This window comes from Diadema setosum, chromosome 20, assembly GCF_964275005.1.
Source record: "Diadema setosum chromosome 20, eeDiaSeto1, whole genome shotgun sequence".
In the NCBI taxonomy this organism is placed as follows: Eukaryota; Metazoa; Echinodermata; class Echinoidea; order Diadematoida; family Diadematidae; genus Diadema; species Diadema setosum.
In genome coordinates, this window is record NC_092704.1 from 833,321 (window position 1) to 845,475 (window position 12,155).

Here is a 12,155-nt window from a genome sequence, read left to right on the forward strand (position 1 = left end):
TACAGTATAGGTTCTGGTGAGTGTTGCCCCAAACTATAAAACCATAATAAGCCAGTTCGTAAAATAACTCATGCACACATTGGTACAAATGACCTTTTTTCTCTCTCTCTCCCTCTCCCTCCCCCCCCCCCCCTCTCTCTCTCTCTCTCTTTCTCTCTCTGTTTGCGTGTGTGTGCTTGTGTGTGGTTAACTGGGCAATCTAAGCAGGAATCACGGAATAGCTATGTTTCAACAAATGATTATGTAATGTTCTTTATTGTGTCGTAAAAATGTAAATAATCATGGACTTTGGCCAGGTTGTGCCCCTCTGACTGTGATCAATCTAGACCCTAAATGTTTGGTTTAAAGTCCAAGTAAAACGTGTACTGTACTTCCAGACTTAGAGTAAGTTTAAAAGTTCTGTTCACGCCAAGTGACTCTGCATTCTTTCCTGTGTTGTCCTTGAGCAAGTTCGCGGTTGAAGTAGTCACATTGCAAGACATCACAACATCATGGCCTCCTATTTTCTTTACAATCGTTTGAGCGTACTGGGCTAAACTTTATTTCTCCTATCCGGACTATCCTTCTGGACTGCTCTGTCTGATTCACCGAGGCTGTGGCTTCGTCTCATATCTGGTAATTTCTAGCTGTCCACATGGTAATTTAGACGTGGACTACTCATAGGTTGATTGTACCTGCAGAGAGAAATGGGATTTAACATCAAAATCAATATAAATCTTTTCTTTCAGCAGCTTCAGCTCTTGTGTATATTCTAATTAAATACATGTATTTGTCGTTTAGGTATTTTGCTAACCTTGAAGTTGTGTCGAAACATAAATCAAAGAGCTATCAGCATTCATTAATGGAATTATAATATTTACTCATACTTCGCGAAATGTCGGTCTTCGCTGATACATTCTTCCTTCACGGGCACTCATATCTCAATATCTAAAGATGTATTATTCATATTCAAATCCTTAGAATTAATGTCTCCTAATTCCTTGATACCGTAGGTTACCAAGGTTATATATATATATTTTTTTTCATTAATTTCATTTTCAACAAACAAGTGTCAGTACACAAAACATTGCACGCAGAAAGAACAAACAATATAAAACACATATTTTGCATGCATCGAAATGTAATATAAACACAATAAATTGAGGAAGAACTATATATGTATGCTATTTACTGCATAACGTTGAACATTTTTTTCATATAACTCTATCTCTATTCGTAATTACTTAACCCTTGCGCTCCCTAATATAGGACACTTGTTTTTATATTTGTCATATCTCCTTATACTGTTATAGGTACTCTTGGATTATGTCTCCTACTGACAGCGTTTCTTTATTTCTGGATTCTCTTCCAACAACCGACACCTCGTCAAAGCTTAACGACTGGCACAGCACACTTTGTCATAAGCTTTTTAGTGAAGCAATTTGGAAAGCGAAAAAGGAAAAAGCTTCTTGAGTTAGCCAAAAATCCAATGCATCATCAAGAGCGCCTCTTGCGGGAAATAATTAAGCGAAATGGAGCCACCGAGTACGGGCGCAAGCACCGCCTCATGGAGATAAATTCACTTGAACAATTTCGCAGGCAACATCCTCTCACAAACTATGAACACTTCCGGAGCTACGTTGATCGAATGATGGAAGGTGAGAGAGACGTCCTCATTCACGGTCAGCCTACATCATACATCAGGACAACTGGGACAACAGGCAAATCCAAATACATCCCGCAGATTAAACGAATGGGCGTCATGATGCACGTTGTGGCCATTATGAACTATGTGTACAATGAGCTTTACCAAGTTGGTGCACTTAGGAAGAGCCTCTACTTTTATGTTGCACCAGAAATTTTGAAAACAAAGTCAGGGATAGATATTGAGACAGCAGCCACGATTAGTGAGGGGTACGACCTGGGCCTTAGCAGCTTCTCTACGCCCCCTGCTGGATACAAGATCACTACCTTATACGAAGCCTTATATGTGCAATTACTTTTTGGCCTCCTTGATCCAGATATCGGAGCCATGGTAATGTGGTTTATCCACTACTTGGAAAGTGCCATGAAAATGTTGGAAACCAACTGGAGACAACTCGTCTATGACATAAGACATGGAACTCTTAATCCAGCACTGAAGCTCCCAGCCACGATACGCCGACAGCTTTCCGAAGACCTAGCCAGACACGGAGCCGACCCAAAGAGAGCCGCTCAACTTGAGAAGGAGTTTGAAAAAGGTTTTCGACGGATTATCCAGAGAATCTGGCCTCGCATTCGTGGGATCCATGGGATCGACACATCGGGAAGCTGGCCACAGATTAATCAGACGTATGCTGAAGGCAGGGCTCGACCATGACTTTTTCTTCGATGGCCCTATTGGGGCCATCACTGCAATGTTGGTGGTTCAAAATGAATATAGTGGTCGGATCTAAAATGAAATATAGCAATCCATCTAGAATTTTAGTAGCCCTATATCGGGCCAATAAAACATGGTGTTTAGAGTTTGGTGGCCCAAAAATCATTTTTTTTTTTAGTAAATGTATCAGGACACCGCTAATGCGAGCCCTGTTGAAATAAGGCCTACAGCATAGGCTTGAGCACGTGCTTGTCGTTTGCTGCTCAGTTAATGATTCATTCGGCAAATCCCCTTCGAGGTAGATGATTTGTCCAAACATATAGATGGCTCCAGGGCTTTGCATAAACGTGAGAATTAGTGTCAAGATTTAACATCAACATTCATGTGAAATAGCAAAACAATTCCACCTAAAAAAAGAAGATAAATTTGTGAGTTTTTGTGTTTTATTCATTCATTTTCTGCTCATATTCATAATCACCCTTTCAGCTGGAAAATATGATTTCCAAAGAGGTCCACACCATACATGAATCTCACAGTAGCTATAACTTAACTCTAGTCTTCGTTCGGGAGGGGGAAAAAGACATGCACGAACAGTCATGTGTATTAGTTTTGTGTGTTTTTTTATCGATTGTTACTAAGGGTTGTAGCTCTGTATTCTTTTTTAATGCAAACATTTGACAGGGTTAAGTCACTAAAACAAACCGGACTTGGAAGAGAAACGGTTCAGACATCTAGATATTTATGATATCACTGGCTGCAACAATGTTGCTTGAAGTTAGTCAAAGGATTTTTTTCGTAATATTATCTAGAGAGATGATCTTCTATTTTTAATGTCACTTTACCGTACATACTCCTTTGAGTTATCAAAGCGAATAATTTAAGGTTTACACCTTAAAACCACCATTTGTTTTGAGCGAAAATAAAACCACCATTTGTTTTGAGCGAAAATATAATTTTAATGTTGACTCGACTTAAAGACGCCCCGAACAGTCAAGAATAACCATTGATGCAATGAACATTTTAAACCAATACACAACTACTGTCCCGGCGTAATGCCACTACCGGTATGCCATCTGTTGCTAATAGGCGTAGTAAAAAAGAAAAGAAAAAAAAGTTTAATGACAGTAAACTTTTGCAATAAAAGGTTTACATTCACAAAGAAACGAATTAGCAACCTTCACTACATTCAGTCTATACAGCTCTAGTTTTAAACAATTAGATTAACAGAAATCGAATAATAATTATTGCGAATAATAACCTACTTTTTGGTCAACAGGTCTTCCTTTGGTTACGCTGAACTACGGGTGTTCAGAGGCCTGGATGTGTGTTAGCCCAGGGCCCAAGTTCGTCAAGAGTGGCTACCTGCCTTTCGTGGACAAGATTTTGTTTGAATTCATCAGAGAGAAAGATATGTGAGTTTCAAGAGTTTATTTCAGGATTATCAACACTACGTAAAAGGGAAATTGAAATGACGCTCTGATGTATTTTCAATTCCGGAATGCAGGAGACTTGGTTTTATCTATGCAAAAACAGAGTTATGTATAGGCCTACATGTCATCATTGGCATTGTTGTTTAAGTTGAAATAAGTATATGGTGTTGATTATTCAATGAACAGGGGCGGATGCAGGATTTCAGTAAAGAAGGGTCACCTTTGCAAAATTAAAGGGGGCGCACGCACCCCTTCCCCCTTTTTCTCTTTTCTTTCTTTTGTTTTAACAAAGAATAGGGGGGGGGGGCGGTGCGCTCCTCCCTGGATCCGCCACTGATCAGGGACCTACTAGGTAATTTTACCTGCTTGAATGAGATCAAAGTGTGAGCACCGCTACAGAAAGGCCTTCCAGACAAACGCTGGTCCAACATAATGGAAACTTTCTGTTGTCTACAGGAACCTGGATAAACCACGAACCTTTTTCTTGAATGAGGTCGAGAAAGGACAGAACTACGAAGTAGTCGTCACTCAAGGCTTTGGGCTGTATAGATATCGGATGGGGGACGTGGTGCGAGTCGAGGACTTCTTCAATGATACGCCCGTCATCGAATTCCTGTACAGGTATACAATGTATTGTTATATTTTAATGTGTGTGTGTGAGTGTGTGTTTTCCCCCTTCTTTCTGCACCCCCTGGTCTGTACCCATAATAATCATATATATATAATTATATATAAATGAAGAAAAAACTGGAAATGCTCTTTTTTTTTTTGCCAATAAAGAAATAAGTTTATATTCGTCTCAAAATTTTAGCGGTCTTCGCCTTCTTCAGGAGTCTTGATAATCAAGACTCCTGACGAGGGCGGAGGCCAAATTATGATATATATATTTTATATGATCCATCAAAACAAGTCTCAAAGACTAGCTGGCAGAAATCTTGAGACGTTTATTGTATTGTGTAGGACTGGTCAAATGCTGAACCTCCGTTTTGAGAAGCTGGACCAAACCGTGGTATTAGAGAGTGTACGAGCAGCAGTCAACCGCTGGCCTGGAAGATGCATGCTGGAATTCGCCGTGGCTGAAAGTACGATTCTTTCTCGGGACTGCCCAGGTATGGAGATTTTCTCCTTATCATGTTTATTTTCCATTTCGACTGCTGGTCATTCACATTGGAAAATGACGCAAAATTGAATCAAAACTATCTTTGGTATGTGTAATTCAATTTCAAAATGTAAAGCTCCGTTTTAATTCCCATACTGAAAGACAGACAACCATGCAATGAAAGAAAATCCTACAGTTGAAACAGATCAACGAAGCAATCTAAACAATACAATGTGCCATTTGATATTGTAATTTAGTGGTCTATGTAAACTGATAGCGTATCATACCTTTCAACAGTTCAAGGGTTCGTCTTCATAACCCATTATGGTATATCTAATATTCTTGTTTGATACTTTCAAGGTTTATTATGTTTGATTTATGTCAATATTGTCTATGGGGCAAATTATTTGTTATATAGGGCCCCATTTTTCTCTTTCTTCTTTCTTTAATATGCAACAACATAACCCATAGTGCCTTACGATATTTGCCTATAGATAGCGTAATGTACACCTCATTTTATGTCTTTAATTTTTTTCTTTCAGTTTAATCAAGATTGTTTTTACCACTTTTTTATGTTCACGTTTTTTATGAACAGTGGCTGAACCGGAAGAGTTAGTGCCTTACTACCTCTTCTTCATGGAGCTGCTGGCATTAGACAAACCCCTATCGGAAGCAGAGAAGCGAGTGGTATGTCCCATTAAATCGAGGCCAATAGTCATGCATCCATTCCAGTTAAATGCAACATAACAGTTTAACTTGACCCTTTTTTCAATGATGTATCAGCCTAAAACAGATTCGGATCAGTGAAAAGTAAAATGAAATTATTTTAGAATTCCCGAGATTATTGATACATTGTGTAAAGTAATATCTGATGCTCTCTGAGAATAAACGACAATCTAGAGAATCTGCATGAGTTGATTGGTAGCCGGGCCTTGTTTGCTTGTTTGTTTGTTTTTCAGTTCTATTCTTAATCATCAATGTGAAAAGAACCATGCGTATTTTATCATGCATGCTTTGTATCACTATATGACTTGTGTTCAAGGACATTGGTCGTTTGAAATATAGGCTTCTTTTGATACGATTGTTCTTTAACGTACTGTCGTGCAATTTTCATTCCCGTTCGAAATGAAACTGAAAAAAAGGCTGCAAGTTGCATCACAGTGGTTACATAGCTAAGAAGCTGACATCCTTGTAGGCTTTCCTTTTCTCGTCTTTTGATCAGCTTACTCTCATATAATCACAACATTTTGGCTTTTCAGTCATGTATTTGTAATAAATGCGCCTTCTTCCTCGGGGATATGAAAGGAAAATATCGATTGTCCTAGGCGCAGCTGCCCAAATTACATCGAAAGTAAAAACGGAAACAATATTTATTTTTTCCAATTTCATTTCGTCCTAACCAGATCGACGAAGAGTTGCGTCTGCGCAACAGTGACTACGAACGGCTCCGTCGCGAAGTGTCCATCTCACATCCAAGAGTCTTCGTTGTTCGACCAGGAACCTTTGACGATCTCAAAAACTATCTGTTGGAAAACACAGGAGCAAGTGCCAACCAGTACAAGGTTCCCCGCAAATTGCGCACCTATGCCATGGTGGATACTTTACTGAAGGGCGTGGTGTAACCCCGCCCCAAACTTAATGGGATCTGGGTTGAACTGATCCTCACACCAGTATTGATATCAATTTTACATCATTTTATATCGATCATTATTAGCAAACAACATGAAAAGCATTCGTGTGTAAAATATGATTTTTTTTTTTAAACAATTCACTTAATCATTAGAACAATTAATGTTTATGTATATAGTAACTGATATCAGGATGTCATATACCATATTGTAGTACGAGAAGGCAAATATTTTCATTAAAAAATAAATTTCGATTTCACAACCTCGTTTTGTGGTTTGCCCAACACGCTAATCATACTTTAGATTAGCGGGTTTTACATTATCGTCACCCAAATCCAAGCGTTCATTTTCTACGAAGTGTTTACGAAAAAAAAAAAAAAACGAAAAAAAAAAAAAACCGGTGGAAAGTCAACAGTGTCAATCCTAGACGATGCTTACGACATTTTAGAGGTGAAGAACTTACCCAAGAGATCTGAGATCAGTCAACATGCCATGGCCGGCAATGGACAAAACAAAACAAAATTTTTGAAGAGTTAGTTTAAGTGTGACTGTATCAGTTTCGTCGAATTCTCATCAGAGCTAAACATGTGATGCACTTTGGGTCAAAGCATTGACATGACTGAGGAAAGGTGGGCAAATAATTGCTAAGTTTATATAATGTCATATACATGTGCATTATATATAGCAATCTACAAAATGATATACATGGCAAGGGGGGGGGGACTTGGTGCATTATTGTATTATGCAAAATATAGAGCGTATATATATATATATATATATATATATATATATATACATACATATATTATGGTATTATTATTTTGAGCTAACAACCGTGTGTGTTGGTTGCTAGCTCAAACTCTAAGCTGACAACCAGGCGCGTTTCTTTGTTTTTATAATTATTTTTCTGTGTTGAGCTTCAAATACAAATATCACTGTTACCCTGAGGAAGACCCGTGCAAGGGTCGAAAATTTGGTTTACAAATAAATGAAGTTGGAATCTAATGCATTATGTCAACTTGTTTGTCTTCATCGTCTTCATACATATATTATATATATATTGTATATATATATATATATATAATATGTTCATCTTGGAATTTTCCACATGTTGGACTTCGAATGTTATAATTACATGTATAAGAAGAATGAGTCTCAAATACGCCATCTGTGGATCCAACAAGAAGGTTTATATTCACAAAATTTTCAACCCGCCTCGGTCCTTCGTCAGTGTAGTGTATACTAGGACAATCCTAGTATACGCTACACTGACGAAGGCCCGAGGCGGGTTGAAAATTGTGAATAAAAACCTTCTTGTTGGATCTACAGATGGCGTATTTGAGGCTCATTCTTCTTATACATATCAGGGCCGGCGGACTGTTTTCAAAAGTGTGGGGGCCCACTTCCGGGTTTCATGAGCTAACAAGCAAAAAAAAAAAAAAAAAGGTCAGCCAAAAAAAAAAAAAAAAAAAAAAAAAAAAAAGGTCCTCACCTCATTCTCTCCCCTCCCATTGTAGTGCCTCTTACGTACTTCCGGGTTGAAAAAAGTGTGGGGGCCCAAAGTGATGACACCTTATGTATTCCTTTGTATGGTGCACAAAAAGTGTGGGGGCCCCGAGTCCCCACGGCCCTCACGGCTGCGCCGCTCCTGCATATATTCTATATATTAGGCCCTACATATACACATATATAACACAGTACATGTATTGACACGAGAGTGGACCTGAAATATAAACGTGGAAATATATATATATATATATATATATATATATATATATATATACATATATATATATATATATATACATATATGTGTGTGTGTTTGTGTGTGTGTGTTTGTGTGTGTGTGTAATGGGGGTGTTTCATAAAGCTGTTTGTAAAGTTACGAACAACTTACGAGCGACTGGTAATCAGTTCTTGTGCTGAATTAATGGATATTCTTTTAAGTATAGCACATCAGAACTGATCACCAGTCGCTCGGAAGTTGTTCGTAACTTTACGAACAGCTTTATGAAACAGGGCCCTGCTTTATGGTAGACCTACTCTATGTCAAATGCACGCGGCCGGTGCTTCTATCAATACAGTGAACCCGATAATTTTGAAGCAAAATGTATCATTATCAATTTATCAATTATAACCACAAAACTCTTCGCTTTAGCAAATATAAACACAAAAGCTGATGTATTCTATAAAATCCATTTATTACTACAAAACTTGACCCTTTCCTTGCAATATGCAGGAATAAACCAAAGAGCTGGACAAATAACTTTCATCTCTTCAATGTGTGCATGAGCTTCACTACACTTCAAGTTCATGACACATACTTTTCAAGCATCTAATTAAGCACAACGTAAATTTCTTCACCAGGGCGGACTAACTTTAATAGCAATCTTATGTGCATTCTGAGTTGTGTTATCAACTATCTATTGCTTTCATTGATGAAGCACAAAGTGAAGTTTATAGCACACGAATGATTTTTGTTACCAACTCACCTCTTGATCTGCAAATAATCAAGTCTGAGAGATTTTAGACCTGGATCCCGTTTCATAAAGGGTTACGATTGATCTTAGGCTGAATTTATCCAGCCTTAAATTGATACTGCTCATAAGTCTGTTTCATAAACATATTTAAAGCAAAAGTTTATTGAGTGTAACTTTTTTTCCGATGGCATCAACCGAAGACCAATCATTATGAAACGGGCTCCCGGACTTAACAGAGAATGCCAAGGTACATGTATTACTAATAAGCATTGAACACCCCCACCACCATAACCGTGAACGTAACAGTTTTGTCTTAACCGAGGACCAGGCTGTATCCCATCACACAATACATATTATTTTTTTTTCCCACCAGTTGACACTCTCTTAGGAGCTGACAATAGTCTGTGTCACAAAACCTAGTAATGCATAACTCTCACATTCACAGCATGAGGTGATGAGCTATGTAACGTAATGTGGCATTATACCAAAGGTATGGCAACATCTCTACCAACAAAAGACGACTAAATCCTGTTGTGCAATAGTTGCCCACTCAATTATTTTCACTTTTTTACCTTGCATCACTGCTACCATAGTGAGGAAATGAAGCCTCAAGAAAATCTACTTGCAGGGATTTCAGGTCTAATTTGTGAAGTCGTCCACCGAGTCCTATCCCGAGTTCTCAAATTCACGTCACCTCTCTTGCTATGCTACTTTACACAGTATGACCTATTAGCACCAAAAGTGACAGAAGGTTGCATGTCCACCTAATTATCACATTACACATAGGTCCTACCTTAAGCAAGAAATACGACATGCCATAACATACGAATTGCCACACAGAGAATAGACCAATCAGAAATCATGCACACACATACAGACACACACACACACAAACACACATATTGCCATAGCTGGCCAATCAGGAGGCTGATTGATCTAACAAACATCCACATACTTCTAGTCTCTGTACTTTATCAGCAATTCTATCAAACCTTATGATTATAAATAGATTAGCCCCTACTTGTGATTCTAGTTACTTTATTGTTCCGTTAACAACAATATTTAAGGGGGTGTCTCACTGTAATCCAATTTGCAAACACTATTCATTGTGGCAACTAGTCGCCAAGAAATTTAGAACTTGTTCAAAATTTCTCTGTGACAAGGAAAACTATCACCCCCCTGAATAATAACTTTCTTTCATTCAAAGAAAACTGCTGCGACAATGAAAACTGCTAATTCGATTGCCAGTCAAGAGGTGTTTACGAACCCTGATGAAATTTGAAATTTCTTAAGATTTGCTGCGTTCGCAAATATTCGCTGCTCAGTCAGATACCCCGTTAAACCCCTTTTGTGTGAATGAGTGATCTGTGCACAAATTTTTCACACAAAACTATCGACAGGTCATTTACATGGCATACAAAGAGTTAATGAACTAATCACTGCTTCTTTGGTAGCACCATGGAATATTCTATGTCAGCATGCTTCCTGCAACCAAGAATGATATCATATACAGGGAAACCCTGTTAAACCTGCTGGTTGGAAATAATGTATCCAGTGACCAGGTAATAATAGTCTGTAAAGCGCATTGAAATTCTTAACAACTCTGAAATGCGCTGTATAAGAACTAGCTTTTAACAAGCTTGCTTACTATGAGGTATCACTCTTAACATGGTTAATTTGGTGGTCCCGATTTTCCATTACTGTATGTAGCTGGTTTAGTTCTTACAAGGAGGTACAGGTCAAAACGAGGTAAAATCAGTGGTCCTAGCAGTCTCCTGAAAGAGGGGTTTCCCCTGTTTTGAATTACATTTGACAAGATCTGACCTGTGGATGTAATCAGACACACAGTCCAACAATTCAACACTGGTAGGTAGGCCTACCTCAATGTACCATACAACACTTTGGAAATGACGGGAAAGTAAGGTGGAACAAGATCACAAACTGAATTAACCATGAGATTGAGTTGAAATGCTGCCCATGACGTTCGGATACTTATGAAATCCATACATGAAATCTGATGGACTTTTGGTGGCATTTTATCACAACAATGTAACCTTAAACTCACCAGCCTGCTCCTCATAACAATTGCTTTAAATCTGTGAATCGTTCCATGGATGCAATATACAGCACTCCAGTAAATGTCTATGTTATGCAGGGTACATGGGGGCATCTTGCTGGGCAATGAAAAAGAATCTAAATGATGCACCCCTCTGATTGCATTACTTGGAAGCATATGCCTGTAATAACTGTGGCCTGGTTTAAACATGTCAAATAGAGTACTTCACAACCATTCAAAACGAAACTGCTTCAGTACAACTCAGCCTATGCACGGAGTAAACCCCTGTGTATCACTTGTTTCATATTATGAGTGTAAACAGGGATATTGACCACTTTCAAGTAAGACAAATTACAAAGTACATGAAACAAGTATACATGACACATAGAGCTGATTAATCATATGCATAGCATATCTAACTGATGCAAATTAAAAGGGGGAAAAAAGATCAACTTGGTCAGTAATGATGTGTGTATCACCTGCATGTCTTCTCAACCCGTTTGCAAAGATTATAATTGATCCATTATACAACTGCAGTTCCTTATAATGAACTGTCTGATAGGACATGCAATATTTCAAGACATCATACACCAAGTGTAGTGTCTTTACCATAATTTGCTACAAACAGAACATGGCACAAATCAAGACAAATCTCACAATACAATACAGTCATATACATGACTTTGGTCTCATATGAACTGAACTTAAGCTCATGTTAACACATGGTGTCATAAATTATCACTATCCCAGCTACAAATGAAAATGAATACAAACACACATTATTCACATACAGGTGTAAATTTCAATACCATTCACCCATTGAATATAGAATCAATTCATCACACAGCAGCACCATAAACAAACTTGGTCTTTAACATAGTTTTAACCAAGACATTTAGCTCCTGGTAAAGACTGGCATGCAGCCTTCAATGGCTAATTGTAAGTTAAGTCAGTGAAAATGGTTTTGGTAAAGAGTAAATTGTATTGAAGTCTGTGGGTTTGTGACTGAGAATTTAGACCGGGCAAGGAATAGCACTTTTTCTTTAAAGGTAGGGAATCCCATTTGCACGCCTTAAATGAAGAGTTGTATAAATACAGTGGTATGTTGAAGAGAGTATCATTTT

The 12,155-nt window shown here is 38.1% G+C and overlaps 1 protein-coding gene across 1 annotated transcript; it reads left to right on the top strand.

The window, feature by feature from the left end:
* The first annotated feature begins 491 nt into the window (after positions 1-491).
* Positions 492-6,489, top strand: LOC140244114 (uncharacterized). Its single transcript, XM_072323759.1, is given in 7 exon segments — positions 492-615; positions 1,293-2,321; positions 3,615-3,750; positions 4,225-4,389; positions 4,729-4,877; positions 5,463-5,554; positions 6,271-6,489. Coding segments are annotated over 7 exon segments (1,914 nt in total).
* Positions 6,490-12,155: the final 5,666 nt, after the last annotated feature.